Here is a 20,872-nt window from a genome sequence, read left to right as displayed (position 1 = left end):
TAGGAAAAGTGCTTAGAAACCAGTAGGAAAGCGACGAGGCAAGTGAGGCAGAAGTGCTTTCCCATGTGTTGCGTGTGTACTGGGTAGGTGTGCACCATCAACACATCCACAGGATGTTTATAGGCAAGAGACTGAAGTATCACAAAATCATCATGGAAAAATGTTGGTCCAACACCACTATAAATGAACTTTAGTTTGTTTTTTGCCCTCACCATGTTGATGCCACATGCCCATAAACCTGTTCTTTATGATTACTGAAAGATATACGACTATCTGAGGATACCTGTGTTTGGGAAGTACATGGACTGGGACAGGTATCGACGGCATTATCACGACTCAAATCCAAATTCCCCATAAGACTAGCCCTATCAAGTTTCAGTTTCCATTATTATCAAATGAAAATAATAAAAAGATAAATAATTATTTTCATCTTGATATCTTTTTATTTTAATTTTCATCACAATAAATGGTTTCTGTGTTATTGAAATTTTCCCGGGGGGGCGGGGGGAGGAAAAGTGATGCATCACCTTTGATACAACTAATCCTTGTATTCTTAGGTCAAAGTAAATTTTTTTTCTTCTATTATTGAAGAAGTTATATTGTTTATGATAAAACATACATCTTGAGAAGCTGATCATACGAGAATATTTTGACAGTGACAAGCAGTGACGGCCTTGTCATGACTTCAATCCACATTTTTTGTAAGTCCAGCCCTATCAAGTTGCAGTCTCCATAATTGTAATATAGATATAAAATTATTAACAAACTGATTATTTTTATCTTGAAACCTTGTTTTATTTTATTTTGCATCATAATAAATGATTTTTGTCTTATTGAAATTGTTTATTAGCTTGAAATGTCTTGTAGGGGATGGAAGGGTCATGAGTGATGGCTTCCCTTACAACTGATCCTTTTATTCTCAAGTCGTATAACAAGTTATACAGGTATCCCTCACTCTATGAATGGGTTAGGTTCTTTCAAATCCATTTGTTAAGTGAATACAGAAGGAAATCATTTTACTGTACTTGAGGGGCGGTTCACTTGCACGGTTAAGCCATAAGCACAGTTGGGGTCCCCCAGGAGAAAATAATTTTAATAAAAGTTTCTAACACCACTATATGCAAGGGTTGTTTATCACCACCAGTATCATTCTATTCCTGCTTGTTAAGTGTCTAACTATAATACCTTTCAGGTATATACAGGTAACTCAATAAATGTCTGTCTGTCTGTCAGAGGTATGGAGTGGGGGTGTTAACGTCTTGGCTGGCTAAGTTCATGAGCTGTGTGGTTGGGTTGTGTCTGCCCATTTACCTTGCTAACAAATATAGCATTTATTATAAATACAAACATATAGTGTTTCATGCTTGTATGTCTTAAAATAAAAAATCAGAAGCTGCATAAAATACCATAAATATATGTATATAAGCAAAGCCACTCATTGCAAAGTTGCCACATTTTTATTTAAGTTACAATATATCTACCAAGTAACTCAATAAAATAGTGCTATTAAAAATTTTAAAACTTAATAGATGATAAAATGATGTGTGTGACTAATATTAATTTGCCAAGCCAACCTTTATAAAGTAATCTATTACTATACATTAAAGTGTGTGTGGTTGTGGACTGATTCACCCTCCATGTGGTTGTGTGTGTAACAGCAGTGCATGGAATATATGGTGAGCAAGAGGAACGTCTCATTCTGGTTGTTACCCAACTATATTACCAATCATGACATATATTACAAAGAACAAATGTAAACCTGACACGCAAAAATCACTTGCATACGAATAAATGTTGCAAGAAACTGCCCACGATCAAAGAGAAGGAACCTGGGGTAGTTAGTTCAGAGCTTTGAATTTGAAACTAGATATGATGAGAGGAAGAGATTGTGGAGACATTGAGCTGTAGAAAGTATGATTTCTGCTGTGAGCAAGCAACTAGGTGGTAAGGTGGTTCAGTAAGACTGATCACTCGCTGGAAGGCGAGTGAATCTGGAACAGGTGGTGTATGGTGGAGTAAGTGCTGGAGGTGAAAAGGGTGAATGCGAGAATTATAGTTCTGAAGTTACTAGTTGGCAAGGATCTGATAACTAACCTATCTGCATACATCCAACCATTGGGTTAAGTGTGGAAGTGAAGTACTGTATGTGTTTAGGGATGAGTTGATGTGTGTAGTGTTGGAGCTGGGTGTGGGAGAAATTGTAGTACTGTACGAGGTAGTGACCCAAACAGTCTTGTTAGGTTGGTGTGCCTGTTAGGAGGATGTGCATGGTGGAAAAGACTACGGTACAAGGAACATGGAAGGGGTAGAATACTTGAGTATGGGGGATACAATGATAATGGTTGTATGCAACATGTTATTTGAGAAGAGGGTGAGTAGGCTGATTATGTACTAGTTAAGTGTCATATAAATCAGATTGACAACTTTCTTGTTAGGAAATCAGACAATGAAGCTTATTTGGGATGTAAAGGTTATAGCAGGGGAACAATGCAGCACAGATTGCTTATGTGTGATATGATACTTGAAAGGTATGGAGTGTGTGGAAATTAAAGAGAAAAATTTAATGCTGAGTTGAGAAGACTGGAAACACCTAGTGACAGTGTGAGGGGGGTAGTGTTGTGAGATGCTGGGCCCAAATAAAGGATGATGATCTTCTGAGTGCAGCTGACAAGATGTGTGGATGGACAAATGGCCCAGCCAGCCATGCAGTAACATGGTGGTGGAACAATGAAGTGGACAGAGTGATAAAGGAGAAAAGAAGAAAGAATTTATAAGGTCTGGAAGATGAGTAGTGACAAGGAGGGGTACCTGCAAGCCAAATGCAGATCAAGAAATGAGGTTTACAATGCTAAGAAGCACAAAAAGGGCACATTTGTGAACATCTTATATAGTGCAGATATAAGAAGAGAGGTACGTATTCAGAATAACCAGGCAAATAATGGGTAAAAATGGTCCTTTTTTTGGTGAGCAGTGCTTGAAAAATTAATATGGTAACTTGGTTATTGATAATGAGGAAATCGAGGATGCCTGAAGAAAATACTATAAGCAACTACTGAATGAGGAGTACAAATGGGATTGGGGCAGCTTAGGAGCAGCAGAACCAGTACAGGGACCATGGCCAAGGATTTAAAGAGAGAAATTGAAGAAAGCAGTTGATAAAACGAAGAAAGGAAAGGTGGCTGAGAGTTCCATTAGTTTCAGAAATACTAATGCTTCAGACAACATTGGTGTGTTGATGGCGATCCAATTGACTAAGGCAATCATAAAGGAATATACTGTTCTAGAAGAGTGGCAGTAGTATGATTGTGAATACATACTGTACAAGGGTAGAGGTAAAGTATATTAATATGGGAACTGCAGGAGACTGAAGCTGCTAGATCAGGTTATGAAAATTGTGGAAAGAGTAATTTCGAAATTTATAAGGCAAATAGTAGTTATATATGAAATGCAGTTTGGGTTCATGCCGAATAGGGAACTAAATGGGGAATATTTATGACCAGGCAGCCACAAGAGAAATATCTAGGGAAAGGGAGAAAGTTGTACTTTGTATTTGAAGACCTAGAGCAGTCATTTAACATGATACATGTGAAGTAATAAAGTGGACAATGAAAAAGTTAGGGGTCGAGGGGTCTGTTAGTGAATGCGGCAAACACAAAATTATTGGTTAGTGGCCTGGGTGAGGGACCCATGGTGGAAAGTGGAAAATGGCCATGTGCTGTCTGCAAGAAAGGTGTTGTCAACAACTCATTAATGTGCAGCAAGTGTGCTAGGTGGATGCACAAGAGGTACGGTGAAGTAGATAGTAAACTGCAGGATGTTTCCGACTTTAAGTGTTCTTTGTACACAGGTAACCATGTAACTGAAGAAACTCAACATTGGGGATATGTCCCTGGAATGTGTTGATTAGTTCTGTTACCTGGGTGACATGATCAGTGCTGGAGGTGGTGCTGAAGTCTGCTCACTTGTAAGAGTCAGAAGTGGTTGGAGGAATTTTAGGGAGCTGCTATCATTATTGATAGCAAGAGGACTTTCCCTCCACATGAAAGGAAAGAAGTATACAACTGGCGTAAGAAGTGGGATGTTGTATGGCTGTGTAGCATGGGCAGTTAAAGAGGATAACATATGCAAGCTTGAGTGAGCTGAAATGATAATGGTGAGGTGGATGTGTAATGTGACACTGAATGACAAGAAACCCTGTTCAGAGCGATGGGGACAGCTGGGCAATGAGAGTATTGGCAAAGTTTTGCATAGAGGTAGGCTGAGATGGTTTGGGCTTCTGGGGAGAATAGAGGAGACCAGCCGGGTCAAGAGATGAATGAATCTAAGGGTGGAAAAGAGGAGAGCCAGGGGCAGGCCAAGAATGACAGGGGGAGAAGTTGTAAAAAATTACATTAAGTGTTAATAACCTTACAAGAGACCCTGCAGCATGGAGAGCTGCCATCACATAATTGCAGCTAACCCATGCAAGCGTGCAAAATAGCTGTAAAACATTGTTGATGATGATGATGATGATGATGAATACCCGGTATATATCCGTATATGTATATGTTCTTCACTTCATTCTTCAGGAGTCTAAATATTCTTTTTATACCTTTTATTTATTATACTTTATTATTTTGTATACAGTACTTGGCCACCTCATATCTTTCTCTTATCTCTATAATGCTAACATATTGAGGGGAATTTTGGCATCATGCCAAAATGGATGTGAAAATTCAATACTTTAGGGAGATTTGGCAAATTCAGTATTTCACCAAGGCCAGAGCCTCTAGCATGCTGAAATATAAAGATTTTAGTGCATTTACAAAATGTATGAGACACTGCATACCGGTCAAATATATGTCGAGTACAGTCGGTGGTGAACTATAGTGCCATAATGTACACTATTGATTTCTTTATGTACTCCTCAATACATATTTGCAAAATATAATTTGCCGTTTTCACTGTTTTGTATCAAAAACTAGTTATGATTTTTAATTTGATTTATCATTTCACACAAGTTGATGATAGGTCTGGCAAAGAATGCACTACAGGTGTTATTTTCAAAAGCTAATTATGTTTAATCCTGCAACATAACCTAATATGCACTAAAATAGCCTTAATTTGTAAATCAAAGCTGTAGCCTAGACATGTTTGTTACCGATGATCATCTCGACAATTGTTTTTAGCCAGTCGGTGAGGAACTTTAGATCCATGTACCTTCATAGAGGATACATGGTCAGTGAGTTATTAGGCTTTTATTACTAATCAGTCACAGGCAGTGTGCACTGTACAGGCATACCCCACTTGGTGCTCTGGATGCACTCCAAGAAAGTTTCACACTGAATGGATCAGTGCTAATGAAGGTCATTATAACAATATACGGTATATAGAGATGCATATCCCACAGCATTATTCTTTATATATATTAATGATACATGAGTAATGCAGGTGATAAGTATTTGATTTATTTGTAATATTTTCTTAATCAATTCACCACTGATCAATTTAATAGCCATTTAAGCAGATGGTTTGTTCATTGTCACTCTGTTATGATCTTTATTGTTCAGCGTTAGTGCAGGAGGAAACCGGAGTACCCAGAGAAAACCTGCGATGTTTGGTAGTGTCACATTAGACAACACCTTCTCACATCAGTCCTGGGCCAGGGATTGAACCCAGAATACAGTAAGAGATACGCATTTTACCTTTGCACCACCAACACCTCATAAAGAAAAGCATAAATTTAAGAAAAATATTTCTTGGGGTGTTTCTGCTTGGTAGGCAAGCATAGGTTTTAGCATTAAATCACCTGATGCATTACCACCCAGCAGGAACATACGGCAGTCTTGAGCCCTGATGCATTACCACCCAGCAGGAACATACGGCAGTCTTGAGCCCTGATGCATGCCTCTCTTCTCAGGGGATGAAAGTGCGTGGTGGCTTGCACTTCCAAAAAAGGCCTGTCTTGTCTACACTGAAGACAAGCTGGGGAGGTTAGTTCCCTATCTCAGTGATAGACTTGAGCGTGTTGGGAATTGAAGGGCTGCCTAGGTGTCTGCGCTCAAAGCTTCGCCACTGATGCGAATGCCGTGCAAGTTACTGCAGTGTATAAACTTGTTGAACCATCCTCGACCGGCCGAAAACATCTCCGTCGTCGATCCCTCCCCTTCTTGTTCTTGCAGGTGGGTAAAGATGCCCCTCGCCTTCTCCATGATAATTAATTGGCCTAAAGGCTTATGGCACTGGGTCTGATCTTCCACCCACATGTTTAACTGGATTTCTATCTTCAACAAATTCTCCCTTGAACGAGTTAACTTTTGGTGTAATTAACAAAGCGGTGGTCCGGGTCAGAGGCTTTCATCTTGTGCATTCTTCAGAACTATTTTAATGGTTGTCAGAGCCAAGCTTTATGCACAGCCAACATCTGCCTGATGCTTACTAGCCTTGATCGTCCTTGAAACACTCATTTTCACACCTACATCGATGATACATTTTCCACATCCAGCACTAATATATGCAGGGTTTTTTCAGATATTGTGGGGAATAAATTGCTCACAAAACACACGAAAATATGAAAGAAAGAGAGTCTAAGGTGACATTAAGAAGTGCCATTGGACAGCATTCAAAACACAAGGAAACAGATGCTGATTGGATCACAGTACATTAATATAAGCTATGCATACATTGTACCCATTGGATTAGTCACTGTGAGGAAAGCTAGCATCTGTTGCTTTCAGTCAGTGACTCATGCCTATTGGACCCACTTTCATTTTTTTTTAGTGTGTTTTATGACTAATGAAGTATTTTTTAATACATAGACAGTATGATTTATAATTGTATACTGTACCTGTAGTATATGAATAATTAAGTTAAAATCAACAAAAATAGTAAATTATCCAAGTATGGCCTCATATTGGTGTGTAGTCTATTTTGTATTGTTAATAATCATAAAAGAATAATTATTGTAGTCAAATGAAACAGAGATGAGTTTAGTGTAATATTGTAGTCCCTCGGTTAATGAACACAATTCATTCCACAGAGTCGTTCATTAACCGAAAATTTCGTTAACTGAATCTTATTACAATGGGATATTGGGTAATTGGTTCCAACTCACAGAAAAAGTACATACAAAGTACTGTATACCAGTAATAGAATTAACAAAACATTTAATATAAACTAAATACAGTACTGTAGTGTACAGTATACTGTACAATAATAAATAAAAAACAATAGAATACTGTATTTTAACTTACTTTGCGGTATGTATGTCGTATTCCCGGCAGCATTGTTTACATAAACAGCTGATTGTAGAGGCAGTCGATGATGACATGCCATATTCTTTACAGAGTGTATTGGTTCTAATGCCTTCTTCATGTTTCATAATAATTTCTGCACTGTATATTATCAATATGTTAACTAAATTTCAGAATGACCAATAATTTTAATGTAAAAATGCAAAAATATTCAAGAGCACAACTTTCTTGATATTTACTTAACTGGAAATGAATGTAAACATAGAACCAATTACTGTATTGGCAGACTAGCTGATCAGCTGATGCGCACAACAAAATGTGTTTCTCGTAAGGCTGTCATTAATCAAAGTTTTGTTCGTTAATCGGACTGAAAATCCTTATGGGAGCTAATTCGTTAACTGCAATTTCGTAAACCGAGGAACCACTGTATTTCGTAACTTTATCAAATCGGCCGTAAATTACTGTATTGAGTTTTTAAAGCTCATTTTTCTGGGAGTAATATAGCAGACTTCCACGTCATGGCAATATATTAACACAATTTTCGTCAGTCACAAATTATCTGTAAAGAGTGATTATTGGAATGATCAGATGGTTTAGTTTGTGTCCCATATCAGCCAAATTTTTTTATCTTAAGATAATACTTTTATATATGTTAGTCCTTTATTTTTCAATGAGTTTTGATAAATTTTGAAATGAAGGAAGTTTCTGCTGTATACAATATGTATCCAGATTTAAGAGTTATTGTTTTTTCCTATCATTGGGGTGTTTATGAATGGTATTAAGTAAAAACTACCCAAAAATATATTACCATGATTACCAAGATGTGAGTCTAATTTCTTGAGAATGCCGTAGACATACGAGCTATAGGGTCACCATCCCTACCCGAGAGTGTTCCACTGACTTCACCCATTTTCCCCTCACAATCTGCACCATCCATGGTGCTGTACAGTACAGTAAAGAATCGAAAGTCCAGAAAATTTTTTGGGGAAAGGGGATCCGGACTTACCAATTGTGCAGACTTATACCAGGTGGGAGTTCTGTGGGCTTCTGTACACTAAGCAGCTACTCGTTAGCCCCTGGTGACCCTTAAACTTGCATTTTAATGTTTAATAAATGTCATGAGTGTTTTCTTTTACGTTTTTCCTTTATACATTATAATATATAAAAGTACAATTCATTAAAATATAATATATTTTTTGTAAGATGTATTACCTTATTTATTATTGAAATACTGTACTGTATGTACAGGTACTACTGTAATGTCTTTAATGGGGATACTGTACAGTGGTCTAATCAGATTTGATATTGGCCTAACGAGAGGTAATGGGTACGAGAGATGACACTACAAGTGTGAACGTGTTGGAGGTGGGGGGACTGGCTGTCGCTTCGTTCACCAGTTTGATTTTTTTTATTTGTTATTATATTTTTGTATGATCAGCCTCTTATGGTGTATGTTTCATCATTAGTAATATAAAATATTATAAACTGGTAATAGAAAAAAATATATATCAGTATATATATATATATATATATATATATATATATATATATATATATATATATATATATATATATATATATATATATATATATATATATATATATATATATATATATATATATATATATATATATATATATATACACAGTATATATATATACACAGTATATATATATACAGTATATATATATATATATATATATATATATATATATATATATATATATATATATATATATATATATATATATATATATATATATATATATACAGTATATATATATATATATATATATATATATATATATATATATATATATATATATATATATATATATATATATATATATATATATATATATATATAAAATACTGTATGTAATTTGACTTCAAAATAATGAAGACTGAGATGGACTGCAGCAGGTGTGTGTGTGTGTGTGTGCGCGCGTGTGCATGCATGAGAGAGAAACATTTGGACAATTCAATACGCTCTCGTCTTCTGCTTTCTTCCTGGGAGGATTACCATCTTCATTGCTTGAATTGTTTTACCTAAAATCTTACAATTTTTTGTTGGTGAATATGTTGAACTTAAAGCTAACCAGTCACAGTAGAGCATTATGGGCGAGTCCATTCTAAAAGTGAGGGGATAAAGTGCTCATCCACGGATCTGAGGCGGAAGAGAGAATGCCAAAATAGATACTTAACAACCCTTGAACTGCTCCATGCATAAATTGATGTGCCTCTAATCACGACTGCTTTGGGTATCAATTGCCACGAGCCTTTTCCGTGACATTCAAGGCCGCGAATGACATATGGTTGCTCCGGCCACCTATAGGTGTCGAATCTGAACACAGGAAGATTAACGAACTTACTCATGTCACATGCTTAGTTACGCTCTGGTCACTATGCCACCCAGCACCTACTTCCAGAGCCCTCGGAAGAAGCAGAAATGTCTTTAGCTTTTGCCCCAAGTATGTACCAAAAGATTATCTTGAGCAGTGAAGATGGAGGAGAAGTATTGGGGTCTGATGCAGCAGCATTGGAAACAAGTGAATAGCGATTTATTGGTAGGAAAGGCTGTTGGTCACTGTTTGAGGATTTTTGCTACCACATTTTCTATGCACTCATCACAGGGAAGGCATACAAGGTAGGGAGGTCTGGGAGGATGTGGTCAATTTAAGGGTTAATTGTATTATATCTAAGTTTTGTTGCTAATTTTGATTCCCAAATGTTAGTGATTCAGATAATGCCTCTCCTCCCAATAATTATAATTTAGTTTGGTAATACTTTCCAATGCTTGTGCACCTAAAGCCCCTACCTTATTGCCTTTTCTTTGAGGGGTAGAGTTGTAATCAATATCCACTCCGATTTTCCTACTGCTACTATTTTGCTTGTTGGTAATACAGTGGTAGTGCAAATGTCTCCCAATACACAGGGCAAGTGTGAGAAGGGTATTACCCAGTGTAATCCTACCAAACATCACAGGTTTTACCTCCATATTTTCCAATTTCCTCATGTACTAACACAAGACAGCTTTTTTTGATAACAAAGGAAGAAAGAAAGAACCAGTCACCTGATTGGCTAGTAATCTGATAAATGGTGAAATGAAAAATAAAAAAGACATGCTTCCAGCAACCATTTCATGCACACGAACACTTTCCAGCAAATGTTATATGCCATAAGGTGAACAAACCTAACATACCTATTTAAATAAAATAAAATACATCAATTGAGGTTAGTAAGGTTACATTGGTTCATCTTCCCTCATAAATTATATACAGGTGTTGACCATTAAATGATGGGGTTAGGGACTTGTGTCGTCATATTTCAGAATATTGCGCGTTATTGCACGTCACTTCTTCTTAGTAGTGACAATGCAGGAAAAGCATTCGGGTAGTGACCGTCATAAATCTGATCTTAGTTTTCGGATAGCAGTGTTTGGTGTTAATTTCTTATCATAAAACTGATCTATCATATATCAGTCAATCATACAACAATCAACACCTGTACGTGTAAAGTATCCATTGCTAGCGGTGTTCTTGTCAATCGAATGGTCACTGGGAAGCTTCTATTTATAAACACCATATTAAACACTAAATCAATTTTCCTGACCACTGATGGTGTGGAAGCTACAGGCTTCTTATTGTTTCATAGGAGTACAATGATAATCTTGAATAACTGTATATTTAGGAAAGAGTGGCATGATTTGAATCTTATTTTTTACCATATTTGGGTCCCAAAATCAGAAACAGAATGAAATACAACATTATTAAATGTCAATTTTGGCCTCGAGGAATCCATAATTACATTCTTTCATATGTGTGACACTGCTCAGCAGGTACTGTACTCACATACATATGCAGAGAATTTTTTAAACTGAAAAGATGTGAAGACATTGGTTGAGCAGTAATCTGTATCCAGTACTGTACTAGACCGGGGTCCGGACAAAATCCCCTTAGGTTAGGTTAGGTTTAGTTTGTCGAGGTTTTGTCCTTGGTGGTTTTTGTCTTACCCTCGTACTAGACTCTCATCCGTTGAGCCTGTAGCTTGGAGAAAACGCAAGAATGTTGTGGTCTTATGAGGAACTTTTTACATTTTTTTATAGATTTCAAACATTTTATTGTAATGAATTTTTCCAAAACAATAAACACTACATGTAACAGATATTTTGGTTTTCTTGGTTCTCCATAGAATTAGATTGGTTAGTGCTAGTGCACAAACTTTCTAACAGTAACAGCCTAGACCACCAAGACTGAAACTGAGACCAACTATCTGAGGTCAGGACCTATCATCCTGGACTTAGACACTTACAAGTTAAACGAGATTGAGGCCCAGACCAAGACCAATCGCAATTTTAGCATTTTTTTCCTGTACATAAACTGATGATTAATCACCCTCACACTACTTGGGGAGGTTATGTTATCTACAGGTCATACACTACCTGAAGAGTTATGTTATCTACAGGTCATACACTACCTGAAGAGTTATGTTATCTACAGGTCATACATTACCTGAAGAGTTCTGTTATCTACAGGTAATACACTACCTGAAGAGTTCTGTTATCTACAGGTCATACACTACCTGAAGAGTTCTGTTCTCTACAGGTCATACACTACCTGAAGAGTTCTGTTATCTACAGGTCATACACTACCTGAAGAGTTATGTTATCTACAGGTCATACACTACCTGAAGAGTTATGTTATCTACAGGTCATACACTACCTGAAGAGTTATGTTATCTACAGGTCATACACTACCTGAAGAGTTATGTTATCTACAGGTCATACACTACCTGAAGAGTTATGTTATCTACAGGTAATACACTACCAGAAGAGTTATGTTATCTACAGGTCATACACTACCTGAAGAGTTATGTTCTCTACAGGTCATACACTACCTGAAGAGTTATGTTCTCTACAGGTCATACACTACCTGAAGAGTTATGTTCTCTACAGGTCATACACTGCCTGAAGAGTTATGTTCTCTACAGGTCATACACTACCTGAAGAGTTATGTTATCTACAGATATTCAGTAATGTTGATAAGATTTTCTATTCAGTTTGCTAATTATTCAGTGAAAAGGAAAAATTGTCGAACCATTTAGAGAATGGTTGCTTACTGTGACTTTTAGCACTGCACATCTGAATTAGTTCATTATCATGATACAGTAGAAGTCCAAAAATCCGGACTGCTTGGGGATTGGGTCGGTCCGGATTTTCGGATTTTCCGGATTCTCAGGCAGTACTTTTAAAATTCAAATTTAATGAAGAATAAAGAAGAAATGAACAGGTACATTTTGATAGTTTATTCATTTGCAAATATAGCATGCTTCATTTATCAAAACGAGCAGTTTTAATGAAAAAGCTGTGAATTCTAAATTTTATTCTTTGCCTTTTATATATCATAAATTGTAGACTTAACAATGTCGTATGTTTCCATTAGAACAGTATTCACACCACGTTCTTAGTTCTTAATTATTTCAAGTTTGTCACTCAATTTCAATGTGTTCTTCTTTCTCTTCACAAGCGAAGTTTATCTACTTTAGGAGCCATTATTATGGGCTTGCAGTACTCTGTAAATGGAAAGAGTAGGACTCAAAATATTGTTATATTACAATGGTATTCTATTCATACTGTGCTTGATATAATGCATTCACGGAAATGTAATTTTTTGCTGAGCGTCGTATTACAGTAAGTGGGATAAAATAGTAAAAACAATGACTTTAGCTTTCTTTGGTTAAAAGATGTTACCTGTCGCTTTTGAATGGTTTTCAGTTCGAAAACTGTTGTATTACAATAATATTCTATCCTATTGACTTGAATAAATACTACGATACCATATTTCTGAATATTTTCATTAAAATCCATCAAAATCATTTTCCTTGTCATCGTCTGCAGCACCAAACAGCTTCTCCCATCTCTTTGAACAGGGCTAGAGGCAGTGTGTTTTTTCGAATCGTTTTCAGTTAAAAACTGCTTTAATCACTCCGTCTATTTTACCTAAACTGCACCTGAATGAATATATTCTCGGAGATAAATAGTAGTTTTGTGGAAACGTGGCGTATTTCAATGTAAAATAGGATAAAATACATAGCGAAAACAAAAGACTTTACCTAAGCTTCCGATGTTCTTGAGATGTTACTCGTTTTTTAATAGTTTTCAGTTCAAATTCTGATATATTACAATGATATTCTATTCATACTGTGCTTGATATAATACATTCACGGAAATGTAATATTTTTCCTGAAATTACATAATGTATTACAGTGGAAAGTGGGATAAAATCATGAGCGAAAACAATGACTTTTCGCTTTCTTTTCGTTCAAAAGATGTTACCGTAATAGCTTCGAATGGTTTAGTTTAAAACTGTTGTATTAATAATATTCCTCTAATTGACTTGAATAAATACTTAAATGGAAACATACAATATTTTTGTTGAAACTACCGGCGTTTCAGGTGTAAGAGTCTGTAATAATAAATGGTAAACAATTTGCCTTCAGCACTTGTGTTTCATGCAGCGAGCCTCAGTTTATAGGGCGTAGAGTGTTTTTAGTGGTTTTGTTGTTCCATTACCCTCAAAACGTGGGTGGAACTATAAACGAGGAATATCAAATTAACGATTTCTTGGTCAAAAATCAGGGTCGACTGATAACGAGGAGGGTTATAGGCGAGTATATACGGTATGTTGTCACAGTTTGATTGCCCATTTTAAAGTGGCGACAACGTGGTCGCTTGATAATCGCTGTGCAGCTGTGGCGCTCACGCATGCGCACATGCACACAAATGCGCTAAAAAAAAATCGTTTTTGAAAAGTCCGGATTTCTGGCATCCGGATTTTTGGACTTTTACTGGATTAGGATTAAATTAAATTTTTGTCTCTTGCAAAATTGAATATAGATTGTCATCATTTTGTCTGTTTCAAACCTTTAACTTGTAAAGATTCTTGAAAGTGATACATGAGAAAGCTACATGAAGGTCGCTACCTGGCATTTAATTGCAATTCTGGAACCCTCCCTCACCCCCCCACCATACGCACTACCCGTCATCTCATATTAAATCACAATAAGGTGTTTTGATATTAAGTCAATTTGAGAGTCATTTTCTGAGCTTAATATAAATCTTAGTACACTATCACTGTATTCACAATCTTTGTTAATGCTCATAAGAAATTAGTATATGATAAGAATTTATGAAAGCTTTTGAATGAAAAAAATAATAATTTCGTGTTTTTGATCCATAGGTGGAGAAACTACCCTTCAAGGTAAACATATTGTAGTCTAGTTACAGTGATATGTTTGTGACCCATTAAGCATGGATAGTTGAGATTTGACTAATGTAGTAAATTGATGTACAGGGTACTGCCTTTTATGACCATATTGTTTAATGCTGTAATGTTTTAGACTATGGTAGTTTCGTAATTGTGCATTTTTATGTGTATATTTTTCTTTGGATACTTTTATGCATGTTGTAAAAGTTTGTATTTGTTTCTCATTCTGTATGTTTGTTTATGAATATGGATTCCATGATAACAGAATGTTGTGTAAAACTGCTTTAAGCGTTCATTATAATGTTCTAATAGAGCTGGGTTCCAAGCAGTTCCATTTCCTGCATATTAGTGCTGAATGCCAAGAGTACAACATAACTCTAGATTGCTAGTAAGACCGGAAGGTCAGCGTCCGGAAGGATCACCAAGACTAGCAGCTCGGTAAAGTTCGCCTGGATAGGCTAAACCCGCTACTGAGGACATTAATAAAATAGAGCTATGAAGACTTAACTCTGGCCTGCATGCTGAGAGTAATCAGAAAACCCAGGGTGGAAGCCCGAAAAGTTTTTTCAAAAGAAAATGAGAAGAGGGAGAGGGATGGCCACATATAATTTGGACAAAGAAATTTTTTTTATACAGTATACATATCTATACATACATTCTTTCAGTGAAAACGAGCCCAGAAGGGCATAAAACAACGTCATTCACAAAGTGACTTGAAAGCAGAGGAAATTAGTCACTAAAGATCGACTGTCTTCCTAGAGATAAAAGATGAGCTGTGGTCGACATGCTTGACCAGACCGTATAAAAAAATTGCCCCAAACACAATACAGTATCTGAGAGACATAATCAAAATAAAAGTCAATCGATTTCCTGACTATGCTAAGATGTATAAATACCAAAAATAAAATCCTCGTGGCACATAATATTTCAGCTATTACAACACAAATTAGCGGAGCTTTCCTTGCGCGTATTTACAGCTGATTCGCCAGGCAAGAAGATGACGGTAGCAATGTGTGTGATGGAGGGTGCGGGAGGGGGTTTTGAGAATTGCAATTAAATGCCAGGTAGTGACATGTCCTCCTAATATTACATATTTAAGTAATTATTAGATGTTATAATTGCTTGCATGTTGGCCTGGCGAGTGTAACTAGGCATTTACATACCTAGGTATTAAGCTAGACATCGCTTTCTGGATTGAACAAAAATTAGTGGTTCCCAATTAGGGTGAAATTATCCCCAAAGTGGTAATTTGACATTTTTGAGGGTAACGATAGCCCAGGAGATATAGCCAGATTATTCCTGCTTCTTAACTAGGGTGCCGCTGGCAATACCCCCCACGTGGGGTAAATCAATAAAAATCAACTTTTCCAAAAATGATTTTTATTCGTTTTAAATGATAAAACAATAAAAAAATATATATATACAGTTGGGGTCTTCATTTATGCGGTCAGTTGAACCCGTGAACTTCATAAACGAAAGCAGCGTAATTGAAATAACAGAACATATGGGATTAATTGAAATAGAGACTGGGCCGACTCCCAAAACTCCACTTTTTCCGACACAAAGCGTCCTTGTAGTCAAAATAACATCTTAATTTTATGATGGTATGCACACAATTAATAATTAAGAGAAATATCAATAATATTAGGGTTTTTAACACTTACATTAGTAGAAAAGATGGCTGGGCACACGGGGATGGGGGGTTGGTTCCGAGGCAGAGGGCAGATTATTGGCCCTCACCTGTATCACTTGTATCAATTTTATCACTATCCACCACAGAGGTTGCAGGGCCTCTTTGTCAAACCCCTCAAAGTCCATATCCTCACTATCACTATCACTGACTTGGGCTGGCTGTGGTGGGTGAAGAACTCGGTAATGTTTTGATGACTTGTGGACTTTGTAGCACCCTGCCCGCGCCGCTTCCCGCGTAAATGACCAAATTTGGCGTAAATCAACCATTGCAATTCTGGCAAGGCACCGCGTAAATGACAAAACGTGACCAAAACCGCATAAATCCAGACTCGACTGTATATATATATTGACCCTCTAGAAACTTCTCTGGGGCTGCAATGCTGAGGGAGATTAGTCTCGTGGTCACTACGCACTTAGCGGCCGTTTTCTGCATGCCTTTGTGTTTGGGATGGCCAGTAATGCATACTGTATATTTACTGATCATAATACTTATTTCATATAAATAATTCATAAAAAGTGCTCGGCTACACACACGCAGTCTGTCAGGCTGTCTTTGTGTTTGGGAGAGCAAGTAATGCATATAAATAATTATCGGAATAATAATTCCACAAATAAATACATTTATAACATAATTATAGCATTATTTTCCAGTAATATTACACTACAACACAACTACTGTACACTACTTTTAGCGTGAGAGGTTGAGAGACAACTCTCTAGCAACGGGCTAATGCATACTAACCGCAGCTACCCTGCATGTGACGTGACCACCAAATAGTCATGCTGGAACCTTATAACCCGCGCTGGGCATTCAAACAATGGCGCTGAAAGCTCGTTCCGGAACGTCAACCGGGTGCCCTAGATGGACATTCCGGAATGTCAACCGGGATGTTGGGGTTAATTCCATACACAACCACTGGTCATTCATGTGTCGGACATGTCCTGGACACAGCAGGGTTGGTACCTCTTGCCTAACTCCTCCCGCGCGGAACCGCATCTGGTTCATGTGCTGAACACTACACCAAAAATAGTATAGAAATAAACAGTTGACAAACTTTCAGTCGGGGTAATGAGTTTTGCTGTCAGATTTGTTTTGGGGTATGAGTAAAACTAATTGGGAACTACTGTACAGTACAGTTAAATGAAGGTAGTGTTGGGTGGAAGGACCACCATTTCCACTAACACTGAAGTGCGTAGAGCACGAGTTCCCAAGTATTTTCCAGTGCACTCCCATCTAGTGATGTTGTGTATCCAGTGCGACCCCAAGTCATTATAATTAATCTTTTCCTTGGATTCTAATTGTCGTACAGTGCTATTGTTATGTACCTTTGCATTTTGAAAAAGTCCTTTCATGGTTTTGGTAAACAGACGTCCTTTGTAATACAGAAGTAGAAAACATGAAATGTATTTACCGTAATGATAAGTTTTGCTATCCTTTAATGTATGTTTTGTCATAAAATGTTAATAAATTGAGATTGTTGAATAATAAATTTTAAAGAAATATAGTACAGTACTTGTACATGGTGTCTGTATTTCAAATTAATCTTGAATAATTTATAAATGACATTATAAGTTGAGCTGATTCTCCTTCAGTAATAATTTATCTTCATAAAGAAATTTAGAATATTGTTAGGTCAGGCTACATGCTGATCCAACCTGGATCATTATCAAGTATTTGTTATGGCTACAGAGGACCTTAGTGGTGAGAATGCAGTGTCTGCTGGCAGGAAGTTGGATGACCTCATTCACCTGGCTGAGTTGTGTGTTGACCTCTTGCAGCAGAATGAGGAACACCATGCAGAGGTAGGTTGTGATCCCTCCATACATACCTCATATGACTCATTCACTATGACAAATATGAGTTGCCTCATTTTTGGTGTTTAAATTTCTGTGAGAATAGGATTGAAGTTTAAAACAGATGAATTATATTCTTCAGTATGTTTATGATGAAGTGTAGTGTGTAAAGCATTTTTTATTTTTTTGGATATTTCCATTTTTAAGATTTTTTGTTTACGATACCAATGATATGAATATGAAAGTATCATTAATGTTAAGTAATTATTCTTTTATAAACTATTGGCATTAGACATATTTTGAAGAAAAAATAAATTAAGGCATGATAAACTCAGTCTTTAACATAAATTTCTGTTTATAGATTAAATCATTAATCATTGCTTCTTCAGACACAAGTATATGATAACCATTGATGTCTGATTCCTGTTCATTTTAACTGATAATGTATGCTCTTAACCTAGTGCAAATTTTGATTTGATAAAGTTATTATAAAAATTTAATGCCCTGGATTAACTTGACTTATTATTAGCATATTAAGTCTTTATTTCAATTTTATTTGGTTCTTACAAATCTAAGGATGAATTTCATCTCATTTAGGAACTTGTCACTTAATGACTAGTAGAATGCACAGCAACCATCTATATGAGAATTATAAAAAAGCTGAGACCCCAAGTTTGTCTCCACTAAAAAGTTAACTTTGATGCCAGGTTATGTTGTTTCTGTGGTTAAATGTTTCAGACATTTTTACAGAAAAGTAAGCTATTAATTCCTCATCTGGCTGTGGACAGAGTTATGCACATAGCATTATTTGTTGAGTATATTTGCTCAATTAGTTACAAAGATTGTAAGGTCTGTAGGGCATTAATTTTGCCTGAGGATTGCTATTTTATTCTGCATGAAAACTGCATAGAATATTAAAATCTCGGGATGTAGATCTCTATTGGGCGATACAAACTGAAAACCTATGTACTACAGGTATCAGAAATTAAAAAAAAAAAAAAAAAAAATTTGTAACCAGCCACAATTTTCAATGACTACTGACAGCTAGATAGTCCTTGATAATAATTAGTTTCTTCTTCTACTGTTGCCAGTGATTTATTGGGTTTTGTGTAGGACACTTATCATATTATTCTTATCCTTATTTTAATCTCACTTCTTTTTAATCATGTCATTTATGCAGGCTAGAAAAGATGTTCTTTATGTGAGAGCTCTTTTCTGTTTTAAAAGAAGTATCTTTTCGATGCAAGGGAATCATTATTAAGTTTTGAGGATTGTTTCTTTTATTCTAGAGTACTGTAGTCACATTGACAGCTCAGCAGCAACTGTATGTCCTTATTGGACAAAAACACTCACACATATATTCTCAGAAGTCTCTCAATTAACAGTACATTATTTTTATTCTGGCTATATTCGTATGTCTCTAGTTCGACTGAAGGTATGTTGACCTGAATGTTATCTAGAAGTTGTGTCGAGCTCAGTTTTGGATAACGTTTACAGCCATGTACCTGTGCATATGTATGTTATGTGTATTCATGTGTACTAATGTTTCAATGTACTCCTCCTCTGCTCTCTCTCTGGTTTGTAGGCTTTCAGATCGGTGAGTGTTTAGTAGGCAGTGGTATTAATTATTTAGCACAGTGGTGGATTCACTTCAAGGTTCCTTTAATGTCTTTGTTGTGCACTTAAAAGCCATTTCATTCAATTCATCCAGATATTGATTTTGATATATTTCATATACACTCGTTGAACCACCCAAGTGCAAATATTATTTATTTTTTGGTTTCTTTATTTATATATTATTTTTTGTTTTTATTTGCTTGCTTAAAAGCACTGAAGTAAACTACATTTTTTCTAAGGCTTAAAGATTTTTATCTAATAAAGCTAGCACTATGCTTTCTGTGTTGCACTTATTTTTGTAGACTGGTTTAAGGGTTAACTTTTAATTCTCAGTTATGTAATTAAGCTAATATACTTTAAAAACTTAAATTATTCCTTTTATTTGCTTGCAATTTTTTGCAATTTTGGCACGAAATGTTTTCATAGATTTTGTTTACTACATTAATTATTAAAATAGTTGCTTATGTTAAATAGATCTTTTAATCTTTCTGATTTAATATCAATCAGGAAGATGCACAGATGCACTCTCAATAGAGTAAATTTTCATAGTGTGTAGACAACTATTGTTCAGTATATAGTATCATTTTAAGTACTCTAATATTTAGAAGAAAATAAATCCTAAGATAATATTATATCACAGTACTCATTAAAATCACTTTCAGTTACCCAAACAAGGAAGCTGTTAATTAAGTAATGATCTTTTTAATTTTTAAGCAATGTCATTGATAACTTATGGAGGCTTCAACACATTTTTTTTTATATATAGCAAAATTTTGTACATATTTATGATGCACTTTGCATATTCTTTTAATTTCTGTGCATTACTGATAATGCTTATAGGATTTGATATATTATTACAGTATATGTGATTGCCAATGTAGAATATATTGTAGAAAATAATGCAGTATATAAGACAATTCCCTTTTACCAAAAGTTAGTAAATGAATTAATTTACTTATTATATTAAACAAAGATACAATTTGAATCATTATTTGATCTCATTAATATCAGTGTGAGAGCAAGTGTCTTGTGTTGGGCTTCCGTGCATTGTCTTGAGGTGAGCATCAGTAAATCTATGTGCCTCAGTTCTAGCTTCCTCTTCGTGCCTTCTAACATGTGTCTCTCTCCTCTCTCTTTTGTGTGTTCACAGGATAAAGTAAGTAAATGTTTGGCTTCTGTCTGGTTTTTTTATGTAGCTTTCTTGGACTGCATGATTAAGCTGGAATGCACTATTTTCTGTCGTTGTGATATTTTCTAAAGATGTGAATAAA

General features: G+C 35.9%; 1 protein-coding gene across 24 annotated transcripts in view; it reads left to right on the top strand.

Moving 5' to 3' along the window:
• Positions 1-20,872, top strand: part of LOC121859966 (calcium-dependent secretion activator-like) — a 381,073-nt gene that overhangs the window by 259,396 nt on the left and 100,805 nt on the right. For 20 of the 24 annotated variants that reach the window (XR_006087793.1, XM_042356936.1, XM_042356930.1 and 17 more), the window contains 4 exons: positions 14,472-14,492; positions 17,881-17,993; positions 19,570-19,581; positions 20,752-20,757. Coding sequence is in view for 23 of the 24 variants with exons in the window: in XM_042356936.1 (XP_042212870.1) it covers positions 14,472-14,492; positions 17,881-17,993; positions 19,570-19,581; positions 20,752-20,757 (152 nt within the window). In the remaining variant the exon portion in view is untranslated. The remainder of the gene's footprint in view (positions 1-14,471; positions 14,493-17,880; positions 17,994-19,569; positions 19,582-20,751; positions 20,758-20,872) is intronic. The other 4 variants (XM_042356942.1, XM_042356927.1, XM_042356929.1 and 1 more) reach the window with 3 other exon arrangements.

The sequence above is a fragment of the Homarus americanus genome, unplaced genomic scaffold, assembly GCF_018991925.1.
Source record: "Homarus americanus isolate GMGI-L3 unplaced genomic scaffold, GMGI_Hamer_2.0 scaffold38393, whole genome shotgun sequence".
NCBI lineage: Eukaryota > Metazoa > Arthropoda > Malacostraca > Decapoda > Nephropidae > Homarus > Homarus americanus.
The sequence above is the reverse complement of the archived record's forward strand: the minus strand, read 5'-3'. Positions and strand labels throughout refer to the sequence as shown.